This window comes from Adelges cooleyi, unplaced genomic scaffold (assembly GCF_023614345.1).
Source record: "Adelges cooleyi isolate 19-005CV unplaced genomic scaffold, UGA_ACOO_1.1 ACOO_flye_CR_arks_rails_tigmint_CR_PRNA_23, whole genome shotgun sequence".
NCBI classification, from domain to species: Eukaryota; Metazoa; Arthropoda; class Insecta; order Hemiptera; family Adelgidae; genus Adelges; species Adelges cooleyi.
In genome coordinates, this window is record NW_026095893.1 from 15,580,068 (window position 1) to 15,600,337 (window position 20,270).

Consider the following 20,270-nt stretch of genomic DNA (forward strand, 5'->3'; position numbering starts at 1 on the left):
TTTCACTTCTGTTAAGTTAAAAAATCCAAAAAAAGAGAGATAAATTCATACACGGTCCACCTATAATATATTTAATCTATATTATAAAAGAAATAAATAACATCCGATGAGTAGACTAAAATATGTTCTGTACAAAATTGGACAACTACACAATAACTTAGGAACAAAAAAAAAAAATACATAATAATAACTTAATTAAAAATGCTGAAAACTGCATTATATAAAAAAAAAAGTTACAATTTAAATTATTTGAACACTTTTAACGAGTGGCAGTTTGGAAAAATTTATTATAAAAAGAATTTTTTTTTAAATTGAAAAGTCTAAGTTTCCCCCATTTAATAATAGTACAAAATTTATGTCAAATAAGCTAATCAATTAATTACATATTATACTATACAAATTGCAATTCATTAATTAAGGGGGTCCTTCGCAAAAGGCAGTGGTGAGCTATTTTGACTTAGTTCAAAACAAATACGTACCAAAGTTTTGAATTTGTGTCAAAACGGATTTGAATTTACGAGAAATAACTGCACAAAATATGAGACACATGGTTATATACACGAAAAATAGTAATATACAATCAATAATACCAAATACTAATAACAAGGCTTAAATAAAAAAAAAAAAAACAATAAAAGAACACAATATCACTATATGGTATGAAAACCTAATTATTATACAATTTGTTTAAAGAGAAATTATTTACAGGGTTAAGTACTTAATTTTTAATCAAAAGTATTATTATCATTAAACAGAATAAATAATTTGATTAATGATTCAAAGTCCATACACAAGAAATAACAAAAAAAAATTAAATTAAAAAAAATAGTTGGTAATCAAATTAAACTAAAGGCAGTTACAGAAGAGAAATTGCATAAATACAGTGGTGTACTTTTGTACATACACCATGTGTATTCACTATCCACTTTTTTTTGGATGTATGATCGTCACAGTACACACATAAAAAATTGGAGGTGAATACATACAGCATATACCCTTACAAATACATCATTGCATAAATGTTCTCTATTAATTAGTTCTTACTATCATGTAAACATAATAATCTATATTTTTCCATTAAATACACAAAAAAAAAAAAAAATTACAATAAGGAACCTATTGTTGCATAATAATAAAAAACGCAACTTTTGTATAAATATGTAATGTTTTGTTTGAAAACATTGTTTCCAAAAATAACACATATTATCTTTAATGAAAAATATGTTTCTATGACAATTTTTTGTTTGTATTGTTACTTTATTAAACAAATGAATGAGAAGAGTTTTAGAAGATTGGTACCTAAAAATTTCGAGTGAATTTGTCAAGATACATGTCTAAAATTTTTATAACAAATATAAAATTTTAAAATTAAACTAGTGGAATATAAAATCTTAAAGTTAAAAAAAGCCGTTCGTGTTTTCAATTTCAGCATCCATCCATTTTGCTGCCCATGTTTTTGCTTTAGGACCAGTCGATCTAAACTTGTCGCGGAATGATTTTTTTTTATGACTTGCGAGACGTTGATATCTTAACGGGATGTTAGGTGCAGTGACAGCTGGCGCAGGCACAGGGCTGTAGGGTCCGTCCAAGGGAGCGGGGGAAAATGGTGGTGACGGCGAGGGTGGTGGCTGCAATGCTGGAGGTGGATCACCGTGGCCAATACCGCTATCCGGACTGGTGTTAGCCGCGGCATCAGAACTGTTGCGGCGTCGTTTGTCTAATTCGAGCGATGCAAATGTCACCAAATTGTCAAATCTCTCACGAATACGGTCGTTCCACTTTTCATCTAAAATGCACAAGAGAACATTAAAAAATTATATAATTAACACGCAGTAGTAAAATTTATATTAATCTTGTATAAACAATTTAAATCAGTTTTAGTAAGTGTACAAATGTTATTATGAAGTGAAGCATTTTAGTAGTTGTTTATTAGTTTATTAAATAATAAAAAAAAAAAAAGTATTTATTAACTGTTAATAACTACAAAAATCTGTTTAATCAGGCATAGACATGCAAAGAAACTAAATACAACTAGTGAACCTTGTACAAACAAAGTGTAGCGGCAGATAAAATAAGCTTTAAAATACAAATATATTTTTTTAATGTACATTTTTAATTGTTGAACAGTTTGACACGTTTATAATACAGTCAACTGAATGCAAAGTTAACTAATATTAATTTCAGTATAAAAAAATAAATTTAAAAAATAAATATGAAAAATTACGAAGTAAAAATACCACTATAATATAATTAATATTGTAATTTAGCCTTTTTTTTGGGTTGAATTATAAAAAAATCAATAATAAAATTACAAATTTTTAAAAATTTTTTATATAAGAAAATGTGCACATGCACTAAACCATAAAAATATAGTCATATTTAGTGGTGCAATCGTACGGTATATGCTGTGTGTCCCACTTTTTTTTTTATAAATGAGTGTACTTGTACCGACATAAATAGCGAAATGGGTACACACAGATACCTTAAAGCTTCACCGATTATTGGTTTCGTATTGTATGAACAGGTTATTACTTTTATTTAATTGATTGTTAATGAATTTTACATGCCAAAGTATTCTACATAAAATAGTGTGTAATCGCACACAACACAATGCAGTGCACTCACCTTAATGTTTTTACTAGGTATTCCAATTCCAATAGGCCCAGCTAGAGCCTCTATTTATACAGCTAAATAATACTTCTTGTGACATACTTTAGAGTACGAGAATTAAATCCTAAAATAGAAATTAATAAGCGTGACAAGCAACAAAAACCAGCATAACATGCAAAAGTGTACATTAATAATATATTATAAATTTTACTCTAAAAGAAAAGTGTGTAGAAGTGATAATTAATTGATTTTCGGTGGTTTTGTGTGAAAAATTATGATCAGTTATATTGTTAAATCTGACATAAATAGTTGTTTTTTATTTTTATGAATAAAATATTTTGCACATAAGTTTTTACACCAAGTATCTATCATAGTTAATTATCAATAGATACATATTGATATATTTTTAATTGTGCATCTTAATGTTTTATAGTTAAATAATGATACTACATTACTGAAATTATATAAAATAAATTATTATCTTAAAATACAAACAAAGTACAGAAAATAAAATATTATGTTTTAGACGTTGAATTGTATTTCTATAGCACGTGGCCACCACCAGTTTTTTATTAAAAAAAATAATATAATTCATCAAAATAAAGGAATTTTGAAGTTTACGATTTATTCATGGTTAAGCCAAGCTAAATTTACAATATTAAAAACCAATCAGGCGTTGAGAAATAAAAAATAGAAAAAAAAAAACAATAAATCAACTACGTGAAAGTCTATTGTGAAAATGAATTTTTAAAAATTACACGCCAAAACCAAATTTCAATTGAAATAATTATTTTATAAGTAATACCTTCTTCGGACGGTACTCTCTCGGACATGGGCATCTTTTTTTTCGTAGGTATTGATCCAGGTGATTGGGATCTTCGTTTGAGCATTCTGTGAGGCGATTGCGTGTCGGATTCAGTCTTTTCTTCTTTAAACGACAGACCTTCGTCTCCATTGCTATCGTCTCCATCATTATCAAGCAGCCGATCATGTAACGATGCAGCCAAACTGTATTTAACAAATATAATAAATTTGTGACGAGCAGAGATAAATTATGTTATTAAAATTTACCCTTCAACTGGTTCTTCTTTTAAAGTGGCCAAATGAGGAGGTGGAGTGTCATCGCTGAAAAGCGATTCTTGGTACGGTTTGAGTTCCGCTTTGGGCAAAGGTATGTACTTAAACGATCGCTGTTTTTCAGAGGCCAACGATTGGTTGCACAGCTGATTTTCTTTGGTTCTATTGTTGTGCATAGACAATGGAACAACAGCATTTATAATTGACTGGTTGCTTATTTCTAATGTACGATGTTGTCGGTCCATTTCTAAACATCTTTCTATTTCATTATTTAAAACATCGCCAATTGTTCTGGCAATAACATTTTGTTGTTGTTGTTGTTGTATAGGTTGCAGAGTAGGTGATATTTTTTCCTAAAGTAATTATACAAATTATTACAAGTTATGCATACAATATATACCAAGTAAATGTCTTACCTGTGACAAATGTCTACGCAGGGCGACTTTGGCTGGCGAAGCCACAGAGTAATCAGGTCCTTTGGACGATGGCTCATTAAGAGCGCTTGTAATGAGATCTTTGACGTGTTCATCATAAAAAGGTACTTTGAGCGGTGTGTCCGATGAAGGTCTATTACAGTTTTTGGTCGAGCGCTGATACCGCATGGTCATTTCTATTTGTTTTCCATTATCAACGATTTTTCTCGCTTCTATCTGCCGGCCAGTTTCTAGAATTTTTTGCGCTAAAATTTCTGGATTCTTTTCATCAATTTTAGCTATATCTGGTACGTCTGGCCAATCCTGTGAACGAATTCTCGATTTTTTATTGTTCATCATTTGAATAGCGTTGTTATATATTTTTGCGTGCGTGTCATTTTCTTTTTTAATCAAATCGTCAATTTCGGTTTTAACCGATTCAATCGTTTTTGATAGTATTTGTTTTCTTTTCCGGTTTTCCATAAGCTCAGTCATTAACAATTTTTGAACGCGAGTTTCTTGCTCGACAGGATTTTCAGACTGTTGTAAAGACAATGATCCAGGTGTACCCACAGAGTTTACTTCAGCTGCACGTTGTGAGTACAAGTCCCAACACTGGTTTTCTAATACATTTGTCTAAAAAAAAAAAAAAAACATTAATAAATTGTTTGAATAATAAAAACTCGTTTATTATTTACACATTCAAAATTAACTAACCTCATTTTTTGTTTTGGCTACTTTGGTTTGCAATTCTTTATGTCTCAATACGATGACTTTAGCGGCAGTCAAGACGTCTTCAGCGGTATTCGTAGGATATATATCCAGTTCTTTCATACGAGTTTTCAAAAGGCTACAGCTGTCTTTGATTAAATGGTCAACTTGTTTCTTGATTTGATGAATTTTCATATTTAAGTGTTGTTTCTTTTCCTATAATAATTAAAAAAAAGAACATTAAGCATTGTAACATTTTTAGTCTTTAATGAATTTGTTCGCTAGTGGTCTATCATTAATCAATTGTTTAGGTTAATTGCTTATCAATTACGATGATCAATATTTGTATTAATCAATGAAGTATTTGAATAGACTCCTATATCAGCTGTCTCTTATCAGTAATAAGAGCCTTATAGAATGACCTCCAGCCTAAAAACATTAACATTTGCTAATTCTAAAAATAATCGTTCAACATACCTTTTCCGCTTTGATCGCCTCTTCGACATCTTCTCTAAACTTCTTAGTTTTGAAGTTATTTATGATTTTCATAAAACCTTCTTTATAATCATCTAAAACCAATTGTAAGGAGTATGGAATATCCCCACTTGGAGGCGGCAATTCAGTATGAGTGGCTGCATATCCTGCTCCCACTCCGGTAATTGAAGTTAATGTATGATCGATGCATCCTTTTGGTGGCTCTTTAATACTCATTGATACTTCGGGTGTGGTACTGAGAACAGTTTCACTGTGTAACAAATTGAGAGACGCAGATATTTTAACATGCCTTTTGGGAGCTTTGCGCCTTGTTGTTTTCTGTTTGCGATTATTTGAAGTGGCTCGTTTTCCTCCTTTGGTGTTGTTGTTTTTCTCAACAACTTTTACAATTGGTGCCACTTCAGAATGTAATCTGTTGTGTAGTCCGTTAGTAGGGTTGATTTTAAAACTGCGGCTGCGGCGAGGAGTATTGCGTTTCATTAATTTTCTGCTAGCTCTACTCTGGTTATCTGTGTAAAAAAAAAAAAAATTATTAATATAAATAATACCAATAGCATAAATTATTTAACATACCACTAGTATTTTCAAATTCTCCTTCGCTATTGTGGCCACCTACGTCTGACCAAGATTGTCGGTCGTTATTTGTAGGTTTTGTTTTATCAGAAACCATACTAATAGTTGTACTTCCGTCGACGCTATCGCTGTTTAAAGTGCTTAACAATGAGTCTGTATCATCGGACGAACTGTTAACATTACCATTTGTTGTTACAACCGGTTTTTGTTTTTCTCCATTCACCTAAAAAAAAAAAAAAAAATAAAATTTATTTTTAAAAGTACTAAAATCACAACTAAATGTCCTATGATTAATAAATCATTAACGGACAATTTAATTGATTAAACAAAAAGTAAAATAAACGTTCAACATTTATTTTACTTCAGAAGTATTTTTATTTACCCTTGATGATTTTGAAACAGGAAGCTTATTCTGAGTAAAAAACCGCTCGAGCTGTAGACATTTAAAAAAAGGGGGAATTTAAAAATAAAATTTAAAAAAAAAATGTTATAAAAAAAAACATTTTTTAAAATGATAACAATTAATTTGATTTTGAGATTTGTATCAACTGAATAATAAACTTTTAATAAAACATTTTAGATAACTATATTTTGGTGTTATGTATAATATCTCTCTAAAATTGTTTACATCAAGTACATGCAGGTTATTTAAGAAAGTAACCAGAGTTGTAGTCGTAAGGGTATACACTGTGTACACCCACCTCCACTTTTTCATGTATGGTTTACTGTGTGTTAATGACAAAAATTGTATAACTACAATTAGAGTACATGAGTACAACTACAGGACCATACAACAATACATAGAAAAGTGTTAGGTGAGTACATACAGCATATTATACTCTTGAGACTACATCGCTGAAAGCATCTGGATTTACCTTTGTCCGATCGATCACATGTAGATAATACTTAACAGGATTACAAGTCCAAGACACTGAGCCTGTTATGGGCTCCATAGCTGACACATGCATAATAGTTCCAATATCTAATACAAATTAAAACAAGCAAATCAGTAAACTGTATAAATGTAAAAAATAAAATTATAAAAACCAACAACTCACCACTTAAGTTTCGTTCCGACATTCGAAAGTTAAGAGGACAAAATGACCTCGATGATACTATTCTAGCTCCATCTTTAAGATCAGCGAAACGCTCTTTTAACGCATGATCAACTTGAGGTCCAAAGGCATAGTTGTTAACAAAAACAATAGAAGCGCTAGTTATCTTTTCTCGGTGTTCTTCGCTTAAAAAGTCTCCTTTGATAAGTTTATATTCTCCATACCGTTTGCCGTACCAAGACATCCATTTTTGAAAATTTGTATGCATATACTAAAAAAAAAAAAATGAATCAAGTTAAATAACCCTTTTAGTATGTAAAATGTATACCTCAGAATAAGACGAAGGTACATCGGCTTTTTCAACGCCCCAACAGATTTTGCATTGGGTAGATGCAGCCATTTGTAGAACAATTTGGCCGACACCTGATCCAAGATCGATGAATATGTCTTCTTCTGTAATGTTGATTAGATCGATCATTTGACAAATGAGATCATAAGACGTTTCTCCGTAAACCTAAAACACAACATATCAATTTTATAACTGTCAACACAAAATAAAAACAAAATATTTGTTATGCATTCAACATACCTCAGGTGAAAACGGTTCATATTGGTTCAATTTATCGGGATCGCTAACGGAAACATTGTATACTTGTTGTATAATATGACGAAGGAGTCCTCTGGAAGCTTTCTTACTGAATTTTTGTAAAGAAGTACCTTTATTCTAAAAAAGAACATTTTTTTAAAATGAAGAAATTTCTTGAGTTGGAAAAAATTATTACTAATTTATATAGGAAACCTGGGCATTTTTGATCAAACGAGTTATTTGAAATAAATAAAATAATTTGTTATTTATAACTTCAAATAATATTTTATTTCAATACATTTTTATTTTACTGTTTTAAATAACCTGTTATTTATAACAAATATTTATTTGATTTCATAGTTTAAATTATAAAATGTTTTTACTTTAATTATTATTTGTTTTTTTATTTAATAATGCACAAGTTCGTTTAAAATAAATTTTTATTTATACATTAAAAAAAAAGTTGAACTTTGCCAACATCGTTGAGTAATATTTTTCTGTTATAATAGTACAAACGTTGGCGGTGATGGCGTATTTTAAAATGTAAAACCAAGAGAGAAAGTCGTGATTTCAAATTTAAAACGTGAGCTGCAGTGTGTGATAAATGATTCTATTCTAACCGACAATATTGTTTTGAAAATTATAGGTACACGTTCACACGTGACCAATGAATTTACATATTTTTCTTGAAAACAAATTATTTTTTAATCGTGAGATTCCCCCATTATCCAAACAAAAATTAATCAGCTATATTAATAATACTCGCACACCGATTTTGCAAATTACCAATTCGCAAATGTATTCAACAATCGATTATTATTTATTATTGTTTTGTTTCATACAAGATTAGGTTTAGCTGCGAGATTAAAATCAGAATGTATAAAATCTTAATTGCGAGTTTTATAATAAAGTAACTTTGTCTAAAATATTATTTCAACGATGGGTTTTCATGTCAATGCTATACGTTTGTAAATAAATACACATAATGTGTGTACATGTAAATATATTCAAAGGTGCTTGAAGCAACAGCTGTTCTTGTAGGGGGCAGGTGATGCAGACCAAAATATTATAAACGTCAGTACACCGTACAGGTTGTAAATTACATGACACACGGGAAGTACAGGGGGAGATATAGTTACCAGCCGTCTAGTTTCTATAGAAGTATAGGAAACGATTCTTATAATTCGTAACCACGTTGTGTATGTAAGATAATTATACGCCTGCTGAAGAAAATAACAACAGTAGTTTTTATAATTAATAAGAATAAATAATCACGGTAAGAATAATAAAACAAAAAACGGATTACTGTTGCTAGATAAAAACAAACCATCCATACGGACAACAGCCACATCAGCTATACTATTATAATATACTATACATTGATATTATGATACAATTTGGCAACGAGGCACGATTTGGTAGTACATAGTACGATAATAACAGTAGTTCAGTCGCGCACTGTTCTCTCTCTTTCTCCCAATAAAGATGGTCTGCGACAAACACATAAGCCAGCTGCGGTGGTTATGTACTACGGGGATGAGGTCACGTAGGCCTTTTTTTCACAGTACCCGAGACCCTTTTTTTCACAGCAACAAAAGGCCAACTCGGTTTAAATAATTTTATAACCCCTTTTAGGATAGAAAATAATCAATATATGTTTTTTTTTATCTAAAATATTCACCATTTGCACCATGCTGTCGATTGCCTTGTTGAACCTGTCACACAGAGTCTTCATGCTTTCATACCTACACAATGACAAAAAATGTTTTAAATATAGCATAAAAAAAAGAGCTGTGTAGCCAGCACAGAAAAAAAGGTTATCGATTCGTTCCGGCCAAAACGGTCGGAGGTCGAAGACTTACGATTTTGTGTCGTAGTCGCAGAGGATGTTGTTTTCAAGTGGAATCTTCATGTCAGGAAAATCTTCGCATACCCATCTGTAGAACAGAAAAACATATAATAAATAAGTGTACATTAGCGTTACTAGTTTTTTGAAATTCAGAAAAAATAAAGCATGAGAATAATAATATTCATAAGTTACAGACTGGCCATAAAAAACTGTTTTTTTTTTTAAATATTGTTTAAACATAACTAATGTTTGGTATTTATCTAAAAATACAAGTTTATTTATGCAAACCCGCTAAAACATAACTCAGTGTCTTTTTAAAAAAAAATCCCGAACTATTGCTAGCTTTATTTTTTGTTGCTTAACGTTTTATTAAACGTTTATTCAACAAGTTAGCCAAAGTGATATTAGTGCATCATCCCTACACTAGCGTATTAGTACTTGTACACCTGTTTACCCGGCCAGTACATTAATACAATGCAAGGTGCCTAATCATAACTCGTAACATTATTCTTACACGATTTGTAATCAATTCTTTTCTGTAACATTTGATATTATTTCAATACAAAATATATTTTAGAGGGAAAAACATACACAAGCAGCTCACATTGGATAGTTAACCAATAAAAAAATCTTAACGTTGTTATCGGTTGTTGCAGTAGTTGCGGTAAACTTGATGCACGTAAAATGCATTTCACCAATAGTAGCATTGAGGCCAAGGTCTGCGTGTGTGTGTGTTATGTGTAAAGGATTTATGTGTTTTTACTCGTTTCCACGCGGCAACGTCGGACACAACCTACAACGGTTCAAAATAATAATGATCATATACCTACTGTCGGATGTCCTTACAATATACACACACCTATATTTTGTGCAATCGTCATTATAGCCATAATATTGTTGGTCGCTAGGAAGGCTTCAATCATAATCGCAAAAATATGATTAAAACTAGTTGGCGATAACCCGTTTAAAATATAAATATCACATATTTGCTGTACTTAAGCAGAAAAAAACGAGTTTTTTGACATTTGTGTTAACAAACACACGCGGTTGAGTAAAGATAGTATAGTGTATACCACGTGTGTACACAATACATTATGATTGTCTATAAAATAATAACGGATAGCGTTTAATATTCTGACAATACGAGTGAGACTCGTGGAGTGAATTTATTTGGAATAAATTCAAAAGAAACGACAACTTTATTTTATTAAGTTTACTTTAAATTTTATATAAAATTGAGTTTGAATTAAAAAACAAGAGCTTGTGATTTAAAGTATGCAATTATCACTCCAATATATTATATTACATTCAAATTCGAAAAAACCTTAACTGGGCGAGGCTTTTCTTTTTAAAAAACAGGTTATTGTCGACTTTGTTAAACAGACGAATTTTTTGAAAAACGTCGGCAATTAAAAAAAAAAGCGTACGTCGCCCAGCAAGCAACAGGTGCGCGCCGGCGTTAGCATATTATTATGACATTGAAGAACATAAAACACAATACATGCGTTAGAAACCCGGAAGGTGTGGTCGAACTGGCACAGGTTTTAATAATAATAATAATAAATGTACTCTGCGGAAACGCGTGGTAAGCAATTATAATTATCACCGTCAGTCATTACAAAACGTACTATAATAGAACGAGGATTTGTTTAAACGACTCTTACAAAAAAAAAAAAAAATGACTAAAATAATAATGATCACATATGCGCCGTCACATTGGCACAGTACCACAAAAAAAGGTCACCGTCGCCGCCACACGAGGGTGAAAGCAAAATGCAAATTTCCCCCTTTTTTTTAGTTCCATTGTGTGGCGTTTATTACCCCCTTTTTTTATGTTCTTTGCATGGGAAAATAGGGTGGGTTTATGGATGTTTTAATCTACCGGGAAAACGGCGGCCAATATAATACACACGCGCAAGAATGTCCGGCAAAACGAGCGCACAAATTTGATTAACGCGCGCTTTTTAAAGCATCGCGGTCTTATCCAATCCGGTCGCATGGTACGTACCATACTATACTATCAATAATAATTGTAGTCTATCGCCCATAAAAATACACGACTGTAATCCTAAAGTATGAAAGTGAAAATACATTAACCGATACAATGAATTGATTGTTTTCAAGATTTTTCCGTTATTCTTATGAACAAGTATTGCACTAAATATTATAACTTAAAACTAAACAATTAGAACGAACAATAAAAAAAAAACCTTAAGCTCAAAAAAAAATGTCTGCGTTATAGCAATAATTCCTAAACATTCCTAATGTAGCTATAATAATACGCCAGATAACCAAAAAGGCCAACAACAATAATTGCCATGTTTTATTCTGTTTATAAACATGTTTTTCTATTAAATGCACAGCAATAAACAAAAATTGTAAACACAATTATAAATGTTATATTTTATCCGCAGTAAATTACGATGACACAAAATACACGGTAAGTTTTACGGTTTACAGTCGTCTACATTATATTAGGTTAAGTAATAAGATTAAATGAAATTTCACCTGTAGACGCCTAACGCAAGATGCAAATTGTTAGCCAACTGTAATAATCAAGCGGATGTTGAAATTACTAAGGCAGGTTTTGCCCAAGACAGCCAGGTGAACTCTAATCTGGTCAAGACAACCGGTGCAGTACGATTAAGGTTGCACACGAAAGCCAACTGTGTAGGGTCATATTATAGTAATTATAGTAAATAAAATAAGGATAATTTAATTGTTAAGTTGCACATAATCAGAAGTCATTAAGTATGTGAAAAACCTTACTAACCATTAGGTAACGTACTAGTTTGCGATAATATTGCAATACCTTAAGCTACATATTTTTAATGCAAAAAATTCACTATAATTAAAAAATAAATTATGGTCAATTAAAAGTTATGTCCGATTTAGAGAAAAATCCTATCAAATCTAATGTATTTTATTTTGAGTTTTTTACAACTATTTATTGAAAGTTGTGTTAAAAAATTCATAATACTTGATAAGGGAGGGGGGGTTTCGGTATTTTTTTTAAGATCTAGTTTATAAAATATTTTTAATGGGCTAGAATGAAGTGTAATTTCTAGGCTTAACTTTTCATTCCGTCCCTGCGTAGTTTTACAGTTTTCAGCATTTTTATAAGTGTATATTATTTATGAGTCGCGATTATAAAGCGGCTTCGGTGATTTTTGGATGTACGGGGTGCATACGGTGACTAGTGACTACCTATTAGTATATTAATATTACAGGTATTATTTAACGAACGAAGGAACGTGAACCCGAATGAACCTTCGAGTGAACGAAATTAAAAATAATAATATTATAGTTACACGTCATAAATTTTCCGGAAGAACGAGTTTGGTTTTATCGTCGAGCCAAAGCAGTTTTACGGGAATACATTAAGCCATTATAACTATATAATTTTATACTAGCTTCTATTTGACTTTCTTTGCAATCAATACACGGTCGGATTATTTTGTTTTTTACCGTTGCTGCAGTATCGATTTTTGTTGTTTCGACTGGTGGTAAAGGCGAATATGACTGGAGAAAGCGACTATCGCGCTCTCTTCGGGGCGACGACCGAAGAGATTTTTTTTTTACTAGGATAAATAATAATAATAAAAAATCCTATTCGTCGATAGAACAATAACAAAACAACCCCAGTTGTGACGTCACCGCCGCCAGAATGCAGCCATCATCGCGTTGCCAATACGCGTGTCCCTAATATACTAGCAGGCGCCGCAAAAGTAGTAGTAGTAGTAGTAGTAGTAGTATAGCATTGGTCATATTATTTTACTTCCGCGGGGGCAGACGATCGATAATGTAATCGGCGGCGACACTCGTCCACCGGCGTAAGTTAGGCGCGTGACCTCGTCGTAATTTCCTTTCTCTCGGGCGCGCGCGCACACAAACGGTTTCACTAGCATTTCCTTCCCATCCAGTGCGTGCAACCAAAACAACACACCCGACGACTACGCATTCTCTCTCTCGACTTCTTGCTCATCGGCAATCGTTCTTCGGCCGACCGGTAAAATTATTACTCACGACGGCAACCGCGTCCGCCCGCGTTGTTGTGACCGCGGACCGTTATGTAACCACATACAAACATAGATACACACGCACGAAGAAAACCGGTTCTATCTTTTTTAATCAAACGCTTTGGCCGGTGCACGTACAGATGCCACTGCACTCTGGACGTACCCTCTCTCCAGCCCCTCCCCTCCCCCCGCGTTAGTGGAAATACAAATACATTTTAAGTACAATATACATTATACTAGGTTTTATTATAGTAGTAAGTGGTAAATAAAAAAAAACGGTGCCCGTCACACCGAATAACCGTTATGTGCGCAGTAACGCAACACAAGAGGTTTTCTAGGACGTTTTTTCCTTCTCTCTCTTCCGTTGGACATTGCAACGGTCTATAAAAATGGCACAGTGTGTTGAAAAAAAAAACCAATTGCAACTGCAACAACAATATTGTTGTTCTACAATAGGTTCGTCACGACTGAAAATATAATAGTAATCATCTTTGGACCGTATCGGAAGATCACCTCCCCCGAAGCGACAAGTGTAGAAGCAAAACAAATATATGTTCTTAAAAGGTTGTTTTTCGACAATGGTTTCACGTGGTTAGGGTTGTCTTATTACGACCGGATATAAATGACCGTATTGTATGAGAAGCTAACAAAGTCTTAAAACGTATCAGTTTTGTTGTCCAGAGCTGAAATCGCCGAGGGACGACCTAATATAAAAATACATGCATTGAGAGATGGAACCTATGTACAAATTTGTATTACAACAGTAAATAATTACCAAGTCGGTGTCAATAGCGCAAGGAAGTTTTCACTGTGATTACCAACGAATGCACAATGGTTATTAGCTCAACACAAAGAGTATAGAAAATGAACACATATACAAATTTAAATATTGTATTTAAACTTTTTAAAACGATTAATTTTAAACAAACTTCAATAAAACCGTTTTGTAGAAAGTACAAATATGATTTTATCTTTCAACCAAAACTATATGTTAATAGGTAAATATAAAAAACGTTCTCCAAATTTTGATTTTTGTAATTTCAGCATTTTGGAGGTAAAATACTGTAAAATATATTATGATAAACACAACTCATTTGTGTCCAACAAGCGGTATTTCTTGTTTATCGGACAAAGGGTTCGATTCTTATTATTTTAAAACATTTCAAATTCCAATTAACCGAAACCGAGTTTTTCAAAACTATCAATTACAGTGTTTTCAACTGTTATAAAATATTAATACCACCTCGTCTTAAACTACTTTTGCGCAATATAATAGTAATGTAAACGGTAATGTAAGGACTAGAAGCTTAACAGGTTCGTAGCACCCTATTATTGCGAGTTATTTTGATTCGTTAGTGACCCAACACCCCCGTATGACGAGGGCGCGTAATACAAAAACGAGTACACTGAACACTCGTCACTTTGTCTACAAAGGTTGATAAAAAAAGAAATAAGAAATGCATGTTTATTGAGGAGATAAGCATGCGACTGTGAAAAACCAAAGACTTAACCGAAATTTATAATAATTAATTGTTTTTTATTTTAGATTTTATACGATAATAATAAAAGATTTGTTCGACAAAAGTTTCGGCTAATACTAACGCGTGTGTTGGTTACTTTTACTTTTGCTGGAGGTCACCAATAATGACGATTCGCAATGATTAATTGGGTAACGCCTAGACACGCGTAATATGATTCATAGCTAAACACAAACAAACAAAAGGCCCAGCGGATTGGATTCCTTCTGTTTATGCCTAACAAATGTTTGGTATTTACTCAAAGCTATGTATTTTATTGGGTTCAGTGTTCGCCAAAAAATGATGGGTGTTAGCATACCCCAAAAAACCTAGTATGTTCGGATATTTTTTATATTAAATTGACCTCTTAACTACTATTTAAATAGAATTTTAAAACGATATCCTCAAGGATATGTATTATCCTTAAGAAGGACACGAATAACATCGTCCCCTTCTCCAAAAAAACAAGCAATAAAAAAAAAAGGAAAAGAAATATGGTGATTGGATGATTTTTCAGTTTTTCCAGCAAGGCAGGAATAAAAAAAAATATTTTATACTTTCGTTTGCTTCATTGTTATTTTTTTATGTACATCATTCGGAAATAAAATATTACCATCTGCTTTCGACTGAACGCCTTATGTATTCAATCAAATAGTTATAAAATTATAAACAACAGAAATATTATTCTTAATATACAAGTGATATGACTATACGAATATTAGTTCCATACAATTCTGACAAAATTGCTAATAAATATCTCAGTGTAACATAACAAAAATAGTATTTTGTTTTCAAACGATTAATTCAAAAAATTGCAACAACTGTGTGGTTAAAGGTAAGACAATAAAACGTGTATTGTTTGGCTTAACAAAAATGAATCACTAGGCCTGAAACAAGTCCAACGACTCGTAACAATTGCGTTTTTGCAATATAAACAAGTGTTATCATACACAACAATACAAGTGCACGGTGTGAAAAAAACGAAATCTTGCATAAAACACAATAAAAACTAGCGACCTCCCATCGATACCGTTTTAGCATTGATGCGAAGCTGATTTGGTATCTATTCTTATTGTTAGGAAAAGAAAAAATATTATATAAAGAGACAAAAAAGAGAGCTAGCAAAAATACAGTTTTTTTTATTAGTATTAAAATACTACTTCATTTTCACAGGGTCTAAACCTAACATACACTGGGCCCCAACAAAAAAAAAGCTGGGAATTCCTGGTTTGGTTTTTCGTTAGCAGACTCGGAGCAATTAAAAAATTCGTTTTCTTGATCTCTTATGTAACAACCAAAACGAATTACCTTTTTTCATTGAATAGAAAATTCGAGGGGGTTTGGATTCTTTTGAAAGAAATTATTACAGTAAACACAGTAGTATATACTGTGTTTTCTTTTTAGAAAATGCTGTGTTAATGATTTATTGTTCTGCAAAGAGTTCTATCAGTTAGATTAAAAAAATAAAATATTATAAAAATCAAGAGTTCAATACTGATTTTTTTGTTGGAAAATGTAACATAATTGTGTGATGAAACAGGAATTCGGCTCAAACTCGACATTCGGTAGGTTCGCCGCCAAAACAGAAAGAAAAAAACCAGTCGCAAGACGAATAACCATCGAGCCTATGAGCAGGTGAGTTTGATTTTTTTTTTACTTCGGCGCAGGACCAGACAATGGGTAAAGTCTTGTTTTCCAATCTTTATTCACGAATCCGGTCGATCCGGGGAGATACCGCCAAACTGCGCGCGCGCGTGTCCTTGAAGATGCCAGCCGTGTTATTGGCCCCGAGCGTGGACGGTCATCGCTCTTCTGTGCAGTCACCGCCAGTCGAATTCGGCCCGTCCGGCACCAGGACTCTTGTTTTTATTATTATTATAATAAACATTTAATATTACTATAATTATATTATACAGTTCACGGCGAACGTAGGACATTTTCTCTTAGCGTTTCTCAAAATAACAAAAATGTTTCATGGCCTTAGGCCGATCGGACGAGCGTCCGGCACCACACAACACGTGTAATGTAATAATAATAAAGAACGTTTATTTGTAGCTTAATCGTTTCGTTCCGTATGCCCTACACACAGAATACAGATGCTGTTGTATCTGTCTTCCTACACGGCGCGCACCGGCCGAAAATAACAAAAGCCGTCTGTGCCCGTTCGGCTTAGCTCGGCGCGCCCGTGAAGTGTACCGACGACAAAAGACGACCGTGGACGGCGACGGCGCGCCAAGTCCATATTAAACGCTTACACCGGCGTTAGACCGTGGCAGAACGAAAAATACAATGCTTTTTTTAGCTGCGCATCGTTACGGCTACGGCGAAAAATAACATCCTAAAAAAATATACGTTCATCGGACGCGTATAAAAAAAAAAGCTCGGCTTAAACCAGGCCGGTGAAAAAAAAATAGCGCAGTCAAAATCCGGCCGTTATAACATAATATATTACACCTAAATATGGCGCTGAAAAAACAACTAACCAACGTTAATGACGGAGAAAACTGTGGCGGTGGTGGTTCTGACCGCGAGATATTCAATCGAGTATAGATAATGACTGGGACACGAAATGTTACGCACGGCCAAGAAGGATAGTAGAGTTCGTTAACCGATGATACAACCGGTTTGTGGCCTCCTAAATTGCTAGCCCGCGTCTGTTGTAAATCGGTAATGATCTCCCCTCCTCTCGTCACTCCATCACAAGTACGATCTTACGCACACCCGCGTTTTTTTTTTTACTTATCCAATGTCAAACGGAAACATACACACAGGAAATAAAATATGACGTGTACAGGAATTTATAGGAAACTGACGGCGGGCTAAATCATATTGACCACCGCGGTTCCGTTTTGGCGTCGCGCGATTATAAAATGTTATTTCGGTGTGCCCGCCAAAAAACATAATAACCATCAAAATAATAGTAACAACAAAAACAACATGGCATTTATCATAGACTTCGAATCATGAATGAAATACACGCTACGGCGACATGCGGAGTACGTTCGAGTCAGAATGTACGATAAGCGTGATAAGAAAATAAAAATATGAATGTAATCGATTTTTTTATATTTAGTGTCGTTTATACATATTTCTACTACGTTTAACAACAAATTGCAATTCTATTAATACACAAACGGACCGTTTGTGTTTTATTTGTTTTCTTAAAGGTCATTCGGTAAATAATCAATATTTGTTCAAATAATAAATATGCTAAAAACCCATAACTTTAGCATTTTATTTAAAAATTACGTATTAATATTATTAGATTATGTTTTCCAATAGTTATTATGATCAGTTATAAGTTATAACTGAATAATATATTTAAAAGATTTAGTAAGTAGTTATTTTATTACTGGGATAGTAAATATACCTATTTTATGCACTCCTTATAAATTTAGAGAATTTTGAATCAGTCAATAATGGATAAGTAAAAGGCGAGGTGCTTAACGCTTGACTGGTTCACAAATTTAGCGTTGATCCAAGAAATTGCTACAAACTCATTTTGAACCGAATTACATACTTTGGAACAACTTAATAGTGTCTAACAGATGTTTTATTATACACCAGTATAATGAAACAGTATAAAGTTTTATATACACAAGTGCATTTTTGGTTTTTATGCCCCCAAAAAAAAAAAGTAAATTTTTACAAATATTATTTTTTGGTAATTTTACCTTTGGGGACATTTAAAACACTATGTTAATGTTTGGGTGAAGACAAATTATCAAAGTATGTTACCAATTAAATAAACATTTATATGACATAATTTTAAAACTATTTTTGTAATACTAATGAATAGTTAAAATGCCAACACTTACTTTATTGTGTCTATTATTCCTATAGAGCCATCATGTTTGTCCTGAAACATATAATTAATTGCTCGATTAAAATACTTATACTTAATCTATCATCAATTTAGTTAACACTAGTTAAAACTGTATTATTTGAGATACACTATAGATAGTTAATACTATTATCAAATTAGTTGTTGATAATACAACCGTAAACCAGGATTTTATAGCGTGAAAAATAAGGAGTGGCATATAAATAACAATATACAAGCATTGCTTAAGTATAAAGATAATAATATGATTAATTTATGGAGTAGTACCAAAATATATTAACACAAATAATGTTAAGTTAGCAGCAATATTTTTATAGCGTATTTTTACAGTCGATTATAAAGCACAGCTGTTGTGTTAAAAATCAAATGAATACTTTATCAATTATGTCGATAAACAATATTGCGTGTTCCAATATATAACTTGGGTTAAGGTTATACTGGCAACTTCATAATAATGTGGCGATACTGGTTTTGACGGTGTTAGTCAATAATAATTTAATATTAGTGTTTATTTGGTTTTCACAAATTACCAGTTCAGTTTAATAACCAATGTCGAAATAAGTCAAATAAAATCCACACTGTTTGTGGGAGAGTTCAATGAACTGTCATAATATCAAGCAGTCTTTAAAAACCAACACTGGTTAATGGGTGTAATATAAATACATATAAATGTATACTTGGGGGAACGTGTATATTTAAAAGCATACATATACATGTATGCTTTTAAATATAGCAACTCGGACGTTACCTACTCGACGATCGTCGTACGTTGAATATTATTCTTTATTATTATTGTTTTGGGCGAGTAGTTACCATCAATTTGGAAATATTATTGTGCATAATTGTGTTTTTACGGTGCGGGGTATAGGTACCTTTACTAGTGATATCAGAGCTACTGCGTCACGCCGAGATTATTCAAATGCCAATGGCAAAAAAATTCATCGACGATTTGCCAACAAACTTGTCTTTAGACGTTATCGTACCCATGTTTGTTTACACACTTACCGAGCCACTTCCGATTATCATCGGCCATTTGTACAGTACGGGTTCAGCGCCCACAGGACTGTGCAAACGCAATTCCATTTTGGACGGCATACACACCGACGGCTTGTTGTAACGACGGTGACGGTACACGAGCACTTGGGCGCGCGATAACGACGAACACAAACGGTGAAAAAAAAATAACTGCACTAACACGGGGAACACGGCATATTATTATTTTGGTGGCGGTCGTTTTTTCTTCTTTTATACAAATTATTATTATTACCTATAACGAAAAACGGCGGCGGATGGGGAAATAAATAATGAACGCACGGGGAACTACACTACTTTCCAAACGCTTCCGCCACCATCACACTAGCCGATTCCGTCACGTACGAACCAACATGAATAAATGAACGTTGTGTTTGGCCATAAGATGGCGTCGCGGTAGTGCCAGGAAAAAACATGCGTTCTTGGCGCAACCGAACGCCCACCCACTCGCAGCAAGCATGGAAGAAACGAACCGGGGTAATGTGCGCA

The 20,270-nt window shown here is 32.9% G+C and overlaps 1 protein-coding gene across 3 annotated transcripts; it reads right to left on the minus strand.

Moving 5' to 3' along the window:
• Positions 1–222: 222 nt before the first annotated feature.
• Positions 223–20,163, minus strand: LOC126835242 (histone-lysine N-methyltransferase, H3 lysine-79 specific). Of its 3 annotated transcripts, XR_007685180.1 has the most exons (17): positions 19,755–20,162; positions 18,724–18,764; positions 9,383–9,457; positions 9,202–9,265; positions 7,524–7,658; positions 7,263–7,448; positions 6,938–7,205; positions 6,755–6,861; positions 6,262–6,312; positions 5,880–6,102; positions 5,289–5,815; positions 4,818–5,027; positions 4,104–4,736; positions 3,682–4,040; positions 3,416–3,618; positions 2,626–2,734; positions 1,663–1,786 (listed from the first exon to the last, which is right to left on the minus strand). XR_007685180.1 is itself a non-coding variant. In XM_050567693.1 (16 exons), the coding sequence occupies exons 1-16, from the start codon at positions 19,842–19,844 to the stop codon at positions 1,398–1,400; spliced, it is 3,561 nt and encodes a 1,186-aa protein (XP_050423650.1). In that variant the 5' UTR covers positions 19,845–20,162; the 3' UTR covers positions 223–1,397. The 3 variants fall into 3 exon arrangements, 2 of the variants coding, with proteins under 2 accessions (XP_050423650.1, XP_050423651.1); XM_050567693.1 differs by lacking the exon at positions 2,626–2,734 and having other exon boundaries at positions 223–1,786; XM_050567694.1 differs by lacking the exons at positions 2,626–2,734; positions 6,262–6,312 and having other exon boundaries at positions 223–1,786; positions 19,755–20,163.
• Positions 20,164–20,270: the final 107 nt, after the last annotated feature.